Here is a 13057-nt window from a genome sequence, read left to right on the forward strand (position 1 = left end):
TGCCCATCTCTCCCCACATCTTAGTGTCATCCACAAATTTGAACGAGGTACTTTTCACCCCCTCGTCCAAGTCGCTGATGAAGATGTTGAACAGTGCAGGCCCAAGGACTGAGCCCTGGGGAACCCCACTGCCCACATCCTTCCAGGTCGAAAATGACCCACCCACCACCACTCTCTGGGTGCGGCCTTCCAGCCAATTTGCGACCCATCTGACTGTGTAGGCATCGACACCACAGTCACCTAATTTTTTAATGAGAATGGGGAAGCAGAATGTGTGGGGATACTTGTGGGATGCTAAGACTATAGGGGCAGGGAGTATGAGGGGACAAAGTCTGTGAGGTGTGTTGTGTTGAGAGTGTGGCAATGATTAGGGGTGGTAGTACAAGGTATACAGAGTGTTAGGGGTCTTTTCAACTGTGTGAGAGCAGGGATGTAGGAGGAGCAGAGTATATGGGGATATTGGATGGTTGCGGAGTGCTGAGGGCATGCGGTGGTGTTTGTTGGGGGCAGCCTGAGAGGTGTTGAGGCTTTGTGGGGGCACCATACATGTAGTGACGTTGTGGGGAAGAGGCAATATGGCAATGTGGTGGTGCAATGTGTCGGGATGTTGAGGGTTTGGGGCACAGAGTGTGTGGTCCAGCACCTTCCATGAGCTGAAATTCCTGCTCCTGGGAAGCCTCCTGCTGCAGTGACCATGTCCCAGAGCTGTGCCTCAAGCCTCCATCCCCTCCCGCACTTTCCCGTGGCACCTACTTGATGGTTTTCTTCTCACTTCGGCCTCGGCTGGAGTCTGGGGTCCCCACCGTCTCCAGGGAGTTCTTGTAACGTTTACCCTAGGAATAAAAAGAGGAGAGAAAGTTAAGTCCAGGAAGCAGCTGTTAGGCTTGCTGCTGATAGTGTCAGCAGAGGCTTTCAGTGGTGCCATCTAGCTCTCCAGGGAGAAGGGAATGTACAGCTACTGGATTTCAGGAGACAGACCTTGCCTGAGGCTATGGTTGAAATTTGTGCCCTCAATCGGCAGGTAAGTTTTGAGATGATCTAGTTTTACCCCTGGGGGTTCCTGGTCTACCTTTCTTGGAAGCTGCTTTCCTGGTTTTCATCATTATACCCACCCTGCCCCACAAGCAAATTAGGAAACTTCTCCTAATTTCTGGGGGTTCCCCCTGACATCTAACACAGGGAGAGAGCACCCCAACACAGAGCACCCCAGTGGACTATCATGCCACAGCGTGATAAAGGATGTTGGCACCAGTGTGGTATTGTGCACCAGGATACTAAAAGAGCACTAGGAAGAGTGTGTCCTTGAGCCCTGCCCCCTCCCTTTTCTCACCCCACCATATCTGCAACAGGGGAGGAACAGGCAATTTTAGGATTAATTGAACTTTAATTAATTAAGTTCACAGTAACAAAAAATTAAAGTCATAAGATAATGAAGTGTGCATTTGTTCCTAATTGGGTCTTGATAATAAGGGCACTTTGTTGTGATTTCTGATGGCAGGTTCAACCTGCTGCACGATTCCAGGGCAGACAAGAGCACAATTAATGCTAATTAGTGAACAATTAGCAGATGAAGCTATCCCGCCCAGGTGCAGACAGAAAGCCCTTCCTTGCTGAGTGCTCTTCAGCATCTGGTTGCTCTCCATTGAGGGGTGGGTGGAAAGGAATGACAGGAAGTGGGATAGCAGCTAGGAGGTGTGACAATGTGGGAATTTGGATCTGGATTGTGAGGTGTGGTGACAGAGAGGGATAAGGCAGCCTGAGGGACAGGGAGAATTTTGGATCTAGCCTCAGGGTGGGTGTGAGTAATGGAAGTGGATTCAGATCTGAATCAGGGCTGGATGACAAGAACAGCAGAGCAGCAAGTGTGAAGGATCTAAGGGGAGCCAGGTCTGAAAGGAGGTCAGGGGCCAGTACAAGAGTGGCTATGGTTTGTATTGGGAGGGGGGGTGGCATTCAGAGAGCCATCAGGAAAGGACTGAACTAAGGGGACAACAGTTTTAAATGACATCCTGAGCAGGGTCAGGCTGGGAGGTATAACTAGCAGTGTCAAACATGAACCTTTAGAGACACCCCCTCTCCCTGCCACTTCTTACCCCACCCACAGTATTTCTCTTATCCCTGAGTAGCTGCATGCAAGCAATACTTGCTGAGGCTGCTTGATGTAGTGGGATAATCCAGCCAAGTTGAGCTAAGAAAAGGCCTGAGAATGAACAAAGGGAACCTCTTGTGTGCAATGATCTGGCAGGGGAGAGATTTTTGGAGGTCGTGCAGGCAGATACAAGGGTGGATGTGGAAAACAGATGTTCTCTGTCTCCTCACTTTGGGGAGTCATCACCTCAGGAAGAATTTGGCCTAGAATTTGCAAATGTCCTTTGCAGGCATGTCTGTGTCCCTGAATGCTCCTTGGAAGGCTGTCTGGCTAATTTTGGAACTGGCCACTGTGAATTCCCGAACCTTGGAGAGCTCCTGTCAGGACCCAGCTGAGCTGAGAACCTTTGCCAACATCATTTCAGGCAGTGCAACCTGGAGACTTTGTCACCTTTGTTGGCTGCAAGGCACAGGCTTGTGCTCCTCACTAGACCTGCTGGGTGTGCCAGAGACACTCCATTTTCCACTTCTGTCCTCTCCCTTCCCCCACGGCTGGAGAAAGGCTGCAGGCTCTGCCGATGTGACAGAAGAGATCCATGCATACGCTTGTTCAACAGTGCTGGGTTTGCTGGCCTGGCCTGTGGAGTGAGGAATCTGCATCGGTTGATGCATTCAGGTTCCAGAGACAGCTCAGCCTTGCCCTGGAAATTCTCTGGGTCGTGGACTGAAGCAGATGTTGCCACAGCAGCCCACAGCTCTGGCAAGCTCCATTAACAGGACCGGTCAGGTGTGAGGGAGCCACGGGCTCTGCTAGCTCAGCCTCCAGCCAACCCCATCACTCAAACTATTCCTGGCCACTGAGGTCTCAGACACAGGGCAGAAGGGCACCTGACTTCCGCTCTAAGCTGAAGAACATGTCCCATGTCGTTCAGCTCAACACCACATCCATAATCATGGTCAACTCTAAAACCTGGTCCATAATTCAGCTCTGCTCCCCTGGAGCAGCCCACGGGGAGAGAGAGTTTCCTTTGTGCCCCTTGCTACCTAACCAGACTTCAAGGACATCAAAGAGAGCAATGACTTCCCCAGTGGCATTAGTCACAGGGATTTAACTTTGCTGCTGTCATTCCCACTGGAGAATGGGGGTCAGATGAAAGCGATTTAGGGCAGACGGCATAATGGGTTATTAGTTGCCATGGTTGCAAAGGGATGAGCTTTTGGGGAGGGCAAAGAAGATGTGACCCCTGCCTCATATAGAAAGCTGAATTTCACCCCCATTGCCTGGATGTAACCTCTCTGCTTATGCCAGGGCTGAATTTGGCCCAGCAGGCCAATCTGAGGCAAACACACATCCTCCTTTAGGTGACCAAGAGTCCCAGCTTTGTCACTGATGTACAGACCAGGGACTTTTTCCTGTGTGATCCACAGGGACAAAGGTGTCACACCAGGTGGGCTTTCCTTTCCTTAGTGCAAATCTAGCCACTTTGCTATTTAGACACATTTCTTCTGCCTTTGCTATGGCCCCCCACTCTCCTGTCCTTGGCTTTTGGCCAATAGCATGTGCTTTTACTGTCTGCATGAGGCAGCTGGGCATGGTCCGGGCTGGGCAACTCTGAAGTCAGGGTGTCTTGCCCAAAGAGGGTCTGAGATGGGGGTATGATAATGGTGTGCACATGATGTAAGCAGTCCAGGGTAAGAAGCCTGCATCACCCCTCTACAGATGCTGATTAACAGGGTGCTGGAAGAGAAGGGATGGATGAACTTGACTTGCTGGCACACAGTGGTCAGACCCTCCTGACCCCAGCCCAGTCAGAACACCCCCAGGGACAGCTCTGACTCCAGGGAGCTTGATCTTCAGTCACAGGCCTAAGCTGCCCAGATACTGTCCTAACACTGACTTGTTAGCCTGCACTGTGCTGTGGCTTGTGACTGACCCACTGATGCAGGAAGGCAGGCGAAGCCTTTTGGAAGGGCCTGGAGGACCAGACCCTCAGCTGGTGTAAATCAGGATGGCCTAAGGCAGAGAGCCTTGGACAGGAATGCAGGGGGTGGGTACAGCTCCTCTCTCAGTCACAGCCCTGGTGGGGAGGGAGGTATGTTGGAGAGGGTTCCTGGCAGGAGTGTGGGGAGGGCCATTAGAGACTGCCCATTTCTGTCTGCCAGCACTGGATGTGGAAAGGGCTGGGGCTTCAGGGTGGGCAACAAAGAAGCCCTGGGGCAGGTGGCGAAAGGGGCAGAATCCTTCCCCTCCTTTCAGCCGTCTTAAGTGAATGCATGAGCTATCCCAGTCACAGGGTGTCTGATGGCTGCACCGAGACACCCATGCACAGCAAGCCTGAGAGAAGAGAAAGGCAAGTCACTGGAGGATTTACGGTGTCAGCACTACAACCGGGGAGCGCTCAGCCAGGCTGGTCCCTATGTCTCCCAGCAGGCAACATTGTATGGAGTGTGACAGTAGGGCTGCCTGCGGAGGGAGCTCTCAGCTACTCTAGCTCCGATCTTCTGCAGTAGGGGATGCTCTAGGGAGTGGACCATGAGCACTGGCTGTGAAGGGGGCTCTCAGCTAGCCCCAATCTAGCCCCAGTCTCCCCTAGCAGGGGGTGCTGTAGGGAACAGGACAGGAGCAAGCCACCACAGAAGCAAATGGGACAGGTTTTGAAGTTCTGTGCATATACAAGCCAGCCCACACAAAAGCAAGGTGCAAGTTTCTAGAAAACATGGCCAAGTGGCCAGCCAGTATTCATCGCAGGGGACTTCAACTGCGCCATCAGTGAGGGCAACAGAGTCAGCAGCGCCCAGAGGGTAAGCATGGACAGGTCCTCCAGGCAACTGCGAAAGCTGGTTGAGGACCACAGCCTAGGAGACACTGGGAAAGGATCCCAAGGCCCTGGGGGAAATTTCACCCAAGTGGACCCAGTGGGGAAAACCAAAACCCAGATAGACTTTGTCTTCCTCCCCAAGGAATGGGAGGCATGGGAAGCCCTCTTCACATCTGTTTCTTGGATCACTGCCTCCTCACAATCCAGGCTGAAATGGGAGGACAGCTGGAAAGGAGCAGAGGGGGCTGGGATGGACCAGGGACTCATGACCCTCTTGCACAAGAAGGGTCCGAGGGAAGAGTTGAGGAACTGGAGGCCCATCACCCTCCTGAACTTTGATTATAAGCTTCTTGCCAAAGTCTTGGCTGAGCGATTTAAATCTGTCCTAGGTTCCATCATTCATGAGGACCACTTGTGTGTGGTACCAGGATGCCAGATCTATGGGACCCTGCTGCAACTGAGGGACGCACTCCAGCTGGAACAGGACAGAGGCCAGAAGGTGGCAGTGCTGAACCTGAATCTGGAAAAGGCCTAGGGCAGAGTGTCATACTGATTTCTCTTCAAGAAACTGAAGCGAATGGGTGTCCCCTCAACCTTCACTGGCTGGATACAGACGCTGTACATGGAAGTAAGGAGCGAGGTGCTTGTCAACGGGTTCTTGAGCGTGTGGATCATGATAGAATTGGGGATCCGCTAGGGCTGTCCACTCTCCTCGATCCTATTCATCTGTGCCATTGAACCCCTGGCCCATCACATCAGGCAGGACCCTGGGATGCACGGAGTCAGATACCCAGAGGAAACAAGGAAGAGAGCAAGGTCCTGGCCTACATGGACAACTTGAACATCCTGTGCCAGAATTACCATGCAGTAGAAAGAGCCCTGTGGCACACACAGGTTTATGAAGTGGCAGGGTGGCCAAGCTCAATGTGAGCAAAAGCACCTGCCTGGACATGGGCAAACTGAGGGACCTGGAGTCCCTGGGGGTCTCAGTCCCCCACGAGGGGGTTAAGATCCTCAGGGTGGAGTTCAACCCTGCGCTGAACAGAAGGAGGGCCTGGGAGAAGATGGAGGCCAAGGTGAACCAGAGGTTGAGTCTGTGGCATGCATGCCACATGTCCATGGGGTGGCACATGGCACTCATGAAGTCAGCGTTGTTACCAGTGCTTTTGTACACTGCACTGGTCTTCCCCACTCCAAAGAGGATTACCCACAAAATCCAGAGAGCCATGTGCATTTTCTTCTGGGTATCCAGAATGGAGGTGGCGGCAAGGAAGACCCTATATGAGAAGAAATGGATAGGGGGAAGGGGGATGCCAGACATCTACTTGTTCCTGTGGGTATGGTACATGAGCCAGAACTGCAAGCTGGCAACCAGGCCAGAGACCAAAACAGCCTGTCTCATCAAGTATTTTGCAGGTCACCCCCAGCCTCCACATGCTATCAATAGATCAACCTCCTTGCTAGACAAAAAGACCATGGCTTGGGGGTGGGAGAGGAGGGTCCCAGCTTGTCCCAGCCTCCCTGAACGGACTGCAACACAGGTCTGAGACCTGGCGCAAGCAGGAAGCTGGCTGCAGACATTTCAGCTGCATTTTTGGAGAAGGTGAAAGGGTTTCACCTTCTTGGTTTTGCTTCTAAATTTAGCCCAACAGAAGAACATAATCATTCGTTAAAATTCTGTGCTGCCTATGCTGCGCGGCGTGTCGTACCGACGGGCTGCGGCGTCTGTGACCTTTCCTCCTCTTCAGCCGCTGCTCCTGGCCCCACTGGGAGACTCCAAACAGGTGGCACATGCAGCAGTGGCTGGCATTAACTCTCTCATTACCTGCTCTCTCACTTCCTTTAGAAAGAAGGCACTGGGAGTAGGTGAGGCTGGGCTGGGAGGAAAGGATCAGGAAGGGGGCTGCAGCTGCTGTCAGGGAGATCTGGCCAACTTCCTGCTATGTTTCTGGTACAAGGAAGAAGGGGAGTGCTGTAGAGCCAGCCATGCTCTTTAAAGGTTGGGTCTGGGTGGCCAGCAGAGTGCAGGGAGCCAGGAGGCTGGCTGGCTAGACACGAGGGGAAATTTTGCTTTAGGAACTATGACGCAGGAATGGAGAATGCAATGTATGGGACAGGGGCTAGAGGACCTGGTGCTTCATGGACCTTCTGGCCTTCACCACAACAGATCTCTCCCTCTCTCTCTCTCTGCCTGCCTCAGCTATTTTGGTTTTACACTGGAGGTGGCAGGGAGGGGGCAGGGGGATTCAGCCTGGCAGCACTTATTCAGGCAGAAGGCAATCGCTTTTCAGGGAGGCTGCCTGGGCACCATAAATGGGGACATATCAGAGCATGTGTGAGTGTGTATCAAGGAACAGCACAGAAATGCTTTCCTAGCAGGAATGAGGAAGCCACCCTCCTCCCAAGGCTGCTCAGGCAAGAGATCCCTGGAGCCAGCCCCTCCCAGCCACTCACCCAGCCTTCTCTCCTCATGCAGCAGTCCCTTATGGCCCCAAGCAGAAAATGGGGCTGTCTTTCCCATCAGAGCGAGCATCTGTTTCTCCTGCGCCTATTGACAGGAGTGCTTTTGGAACAAGCCTCAGGCCCAGCTCTCTCTGCACAGGGAGATTTCTGATGCATCTCACTTACTCCTGGGCTCCTGGTTTTATTAATTTGGCTCCCAGACGAAACTCTTTACTTATTGATGTAGCAACAGGGCTGCTTAATTCCCTTGTTTGTACAATGTAGATGCTCTCCTTGGCATTCCTTATAGCTGCTTTCCCCTTCTGTAGCTTGTGAGAATGCCAGCCAGACTAAGTCAGGGTGCAGGGGGCCTCTACTCACGTGAGGAAGCATGATAGTCTTTGGCTAGAAGCTGGTCTGTAAACATGCTCAAGTATTTGGGGGGGCTGGGGAAGGAGTGCTGTCTCTGCATGGAGATGCTGATCATGTGAATGCTCCTCTAGGGAGGGAGATGTTGTCTACATTTACCACCAGGTTTTAAAAAAATGGTATTGCTTTTTAATTATTATTGATGCCTGGTGTGTGTCTCTCTCCCTCTTCACTACCTAGGGAGACAGTGGCATTTGAAAGGGGAGAGATAATTGTTTCTATTGGCATGTTTTCTGTTTCGATAAAGAAAAAGCGAAAATAGCCGCTTTCTGAGCACTTGACCCAGTTTAAATCTCAGCTGCGTGGAGGGAGGCTTCCTTTGGAAAGCAAACAAAGCAGAGCATGTTCCTGCTGCTTGGACATGAAGGCCACTCTCAGGGGGGCTGGACAAGTGTGGGGTCATTCTAGGTGTGGGAGGGGGCTGCAAAGCATTCTGGGTGATCTGGGCAGGCTGTGCAGGGGTGTATGGCCCCAGGAGTGGTGTGTGCAGGTGCAGGCTGTAGGGCATTCTGGGAAATCTGGGCAGGTAGGGACTTGCCGGATATTTGAGGAAACCCAGGCAGCTGATGGCTGCAAGGCATTCTGGGAAATTTGGGCAGGTGGGAGCCGCAAGCCATTTTAGCAAACATGAACAGGTGGGGGCTGCAGGGTGCTGTAGGCAGGTGGATCCACAGTGCCTTCACTAATGCCAGTCCAGGGCACAGCAGCCATGCAGAGCGGGCTGCGCGCCCCTCCCCTTCCCTCGCACCTCTCCCCACAAGCCATTCATTAAACAGTGAGAGCTGAGCAGGAGAGGGGCCAGATCATTACCATTCATCACAAATATATATATATTTATTTTGAAAACTTCTCTTTATGCTGCACAAACATTTCCACCAAAACATTCAATTATCACATCTTCTAAAGAGCAAAATAAAAGCTGCAGCCGCTGCTGAGCTTTGCTCAACAAATGCCGATCCCGGGCTGTGGCGTCACTGCTAAGTGCAGGATCCCTTGGGAAATAGCTCCCCCTCTCACACCCAGAGGCACCTACTCTGCACCTCAGAGGACTCCCCTTCTCCCTCTCCCATCATCCACACTGTCTCCTGCCGGGACCCCAAATTACCCTCCTCTGACCCTCACCTCAAACTCCTCTCACTCTGCCTCAAACATTTCCTCCCTTATTAAAATCATGTCCTGTTTTATTCACAGGGCAGAGGGGACATCTCTCCCCCAGTTGGGTCCTGTTCGCCAGCACCCCAACAGCTTGATTACATTTAATTTTTGGCAGCAGGTTTTCATACCAAGGTGCTCCACTTTTCTCCTCCTGGGGAAAGAGAGGGCTGCTATTAAGGATGTTCCGTTTGTCACTCTGCTATTTAATTAACAATCCTAATGAATTAATAAGCAAAGGTTCTTGCTGAGATTCCACATTAATGAAACTGCTGCTTTCTGAGGAAGCGGTGTGAATGGAAGAGATGCTTCTTTGTGGTTTTATGAGTCATAAACGGCCACATCAACACGGGTCTAAATGAAACATCTTATTCCCCAACATGAAATTTTGTTAAAGTTGACTAAAAACTGAGAAGAGATTGACTGTTAAAACTACCCTGAGAATACTCAGAGGTGTAAAAAGCACTCTAGAATTTAAGGAAATTCACAGTGAAGCTCCCAACAATGACCTCATTTCTGCCCCGGGAACCCTGCCCATCCTCTGCCTAAGGTCATATGTTGTTGAAGTTTGCCCCATTGTCAGGAGTGAAGTTCTTAGCTGCAAGAGCATGTAAATGGCAACTCCTGCACTGGTCAAAGTTACCATTTACGGAGACTCCCTTACTTAGAACTCTACAGAAGTTGGGAATTCGGAGATGGTCCCTCAGTTAGAGGAGTTAGTTAGAGAAAGACCAGTGGTCTGAAGAGGTTGCCTATTGCTCCATAATAATGATAATCTTTCAATTCTTCTCATCCATGTATGCCTGTATTTATTAAAGCCTGTGATTGCTACAACTCCCAATTCTCCATCCAGGCTTATCACGGTGCTGGGTAAAAGGGATCAGATATAACTGGAGTGGGGGTTAGAGACAGACAGGCAAGGGGCCAGCTGATGGTATATACTGCTGGACAGCTAATTCCCTGGAGTAAATCATGTGTTGTAAGAGGGCTGCAATGCTAGCCATGCAGTTGTGTGGGCTGGCCTCTCTCCCCTGTGGGCCCAAATGAAGCTCAAACTCCAGTAGGTGAGGTACCTGGGGGGTGGGGTCTGTGCCCAGCACACCAAAGGTGGGGGCATACTTCAACCTCTCCCTGCCAGGAAGGCTACCACAGCAACAGTAGGTAGTAGCATGTGTTGCAGGGCAGGTGACCCAGACTGGTTTCTCCAGCTGGAGCTGAGATAAATCAGGATTGGAGGAAAGGACATGCCCCAAGGCTGCAAGGGACTGAGGATTTGCTCTGTATTAGGGACAGGCCTGATATTCAGGAGTCTGGCATATTCAGGAGTCTCCCGCTGGTGCCTCCCCCTCTGAGCTCTTAGCCTGCTTGTGCATTCAAAACCAACACACAATCATTCTGGGGGTCATGGGGCTCTGGGACCCCACAGCGGAACATGGGGAGCACTGACTGTCCTGACTGACCTCACCTCCCCATACATGGGGCGGGGAGGGAACCCCTCCAGAAGATGCTCAAGCATGTCCTTGTGCCAGCTAAGGCAGGGTAATCGAATTGTCACGCTTCAAAGCAGATGCTTGTTGCCACATGGGTCAGGGGAGAATTCCCCCCTTGGGCTCAGTCAGGTGCATTCTGGGAAGGTTTGCCTTTCCTCTGAAGTATGCAGTTGCAGCTGGCTACAGCAGCTTGCTGGCCCAATGGCTTGAGCCTGCATGAGCAGAAAGAGAGGAGGGACGGGAAGCAAGAGGGAAGAATGGAGGGAAAAATGCAATGGGAGGAGGGTGATGGGTCAGTGACCAGCTCTCTGCCATACCAAAGTCGAGCTGGCTGGTTGACAGGCAGTGACAGTACCTGGAGTTTTCAGGGACTGAGCAGTGAGAGCCCTTGGGCAGTGAGGACAAATGGACTGGGACCTCTCCCCTGCTCCAGTCTCTGAGTACCAGTCTGTGCAGCCCCAGTCCTGGGACAATGTTTGGCTACCCAGTGCTCTGTGGGGACTGAGGGGTCTGCACTGAGCTCCCTGGCGAGAAGAGGTCTACAGTGCTCTGCATGGGAGTGGCCCAGCACTGCCCTGCTCCCCACAGCACACTGGCTGCGCTGCCTGGGCCTGCCCTGCACTGCATTTTGAGGGTAGGCATCTGTTCAGACGACTGCACTGGGGCTGCACTACACTGTGTTCTCAGGAGAGAAGGGGTCATCAGCTGCAGAAACTGAGCATAGGGTGGGACAAGAGCTATCATCACTGTCCTTTGGCCATCATGGAGGGGAGGATCCACTACCCCACATGAGTAGGATGAGGTCAGGGGCTCAACTATTACTGGATATGACAGGGCACTGAGGTGCAGCTGTTCCCTTAAGGGGGCAAGCAGCCTGAAAGGCAGCTTGCAGGTAGTGAAAGGGGTTGATTAAGGACTCACCAGGCCAGCAGCAGGTCAGGCTTGAGCTATATAAGCACCAGGCCTGAGCTGGTCTGGTAGTCTAGCCTTGAGAGCCAGGAAGTGAGGAGCTCCCAGGAGCAGAGCAGCAGGGAGTGACTTTGCAGGCCTGGGAACAAGGGCCACATATCTGGGGCAGAGAGGGGCTCCTTTTTCTAGGCAGGTGGCATGGTTTTCTGTTAAGCCCAGAGAGGATGCAGGTGCTTTTTATTAAGTTGCACTGGGGTTTAGCCTTGAGCCCTGCTGACAGGCTCAAGGCCCATTCAGAAAATCAGTAACCTAGAAGCCCAGGGATTGAGAGTGGGGCCACGCAGGGAGTGCAGGAGCCGAGATGGAGTGAAGGACCAGAAGGTCAAGGAGCCTAGGGAGAGGCTGAGACCTGGACCAGAGGGTCCATGAGCCCAGGGAGGGCCTGAGACCCAGAATAGAGGGTCCCTGAGCCCAGAGAGAGGGGTTGCACAGGGGACCAGGGCCCTAAGACCCCAGAGAGAGGGGCTGTGTAGGGACCAAGGATCTGGGAGCACAGAGGGGACTGAATGTGGGACTGGTGGGTTGGAGAGCTCAGAGAGGCTAAGTGACAGACCAGGGGTTCCAAGGGCCCAAGGGGGCCAAGTGTGTGAAATGATAATATCCGCAAGGCTTGGGGTGTGGTATAGGGGAGGAGAGAGCCATGCAATGAGCCCTTAAGGCTACATGCCCCCTGCAGAGGCACGGACAAGATGAGAGGGGCTATTTGGCTTGAGGGATGAGGTAAGAATAAGGGGGTCCAGGAGGGGCCCAATGGTGATTTGTTTGGATGCAGGCTCACTCTAAAGCCCATAGGCAGCCTCCCTTACACTACCTCTAATAAGAACAAGGCACGGTGGGCGAGTGAACAAGGGAGGGCAACATTAGAGCCTGAGCCAGGCAGGGGTGCACAGTCACCAGGGGATGTCACAGCTGGGCCACCCTCTTACTCACATCCCTCTGCCAGCAGCCTAGCTTTCTGCTTCCCCTGGATGAGCTATTTGGCTCCCCAGCATTCTGTCTGTGGCAGGGCCTGCACTGGTTTCTGAGCCACATGTCTCATGGTGTGAGGCTGCCACATCACTGACCAGTGGTGCTGTCAGGCCCCTTCCCAGTGCCACAGTGAGCATGGGTTGCACAGTGGTCTTGACAGTCTTCTCTTCCCAGTCTCACTAGGACCCTCCCCACTCCTGGCTGTGTGACCTCCAATACTTACCAGTTTGCGCTGGCACCACTGACAGATCCCGCACAGGACGATGGTGACACTAAGGCTGATGGTGATGATGGCTGAGACCAGGAGAACATCACGGGAGGGCACTCCTGTTGAGGAGAGAAGCCACAGGTTAGACCTCTTGGTGGGGGCCAAGATAAAAGGACAGGGGAGAGGGAGGGAGATGGGGGGGGTCACTGCGTGCACTGGAAGCCACCACTACTGCCTCCTCCCCTGACACCAGAGCATGGGAGCTGCTGGTATTCCAGGCCACACATCTGCATCCCACAGTATTCCAACTAACATTATCCAGTCCCTTTGACATTATCCAGCAGTGGTCTCAAAGCAGGATGTGCTACACCAAAGCCGTACCCCACTACATATTCATTTGTGCTGTGCTGCCCAGCATACCTCCCAGTGACAGCCACATATCCCTTTGGTGCACCTGACACGCCAGGATACAAGACATCTGGCAAAGCTTA

The 13057-nt window shown here is 52.7% G+C and overlaps 1 protein-coding gene across 7 annotated transcripts in view; it reads right to left on the reverse strand.

The window, feature by feature from the left end:
- Positions 1-13057, reverse strand: part of SYT7 (synaptotagmin 7) — a 163549-nt gene that overhangs the window by 74811 nt on the left and 75681 nt on the right. For all 7 annotated transcript variants that reach the window (XM_019504810.1, XM_019504819.1, XM_019504828.1 and 4 more), the window contains exons 2-3: positions 12582-12685; positions 754-833 (exon numbers count right to left, since the gene is read on the reverse strand). In XM_019504810.1, the coding sequence (XP_019360355.1) occupies positions 754-833; positions 12582-12685 (184 nt within the window). The remainder of the gene's footprint in view (positions 1-753; positions 834-12581; positions 12686-13057) is intronic.

The sequence above is a fragment of the Gavialis gangeticus genome, unplaced genomic scaffold (genome assembly GCF_001723915.1).
Source record: "Gavialis gangeticus isolate Ggan-Ray unplaced genomic scaffold, GavGan_comp1, whole genome shotgun sequence".
Lineage (NCBI taxonomy): Eukaryota > Metazoa > Chordata > Crocodylia > Gavialidae > Gavialis > Gavialis gangeticus.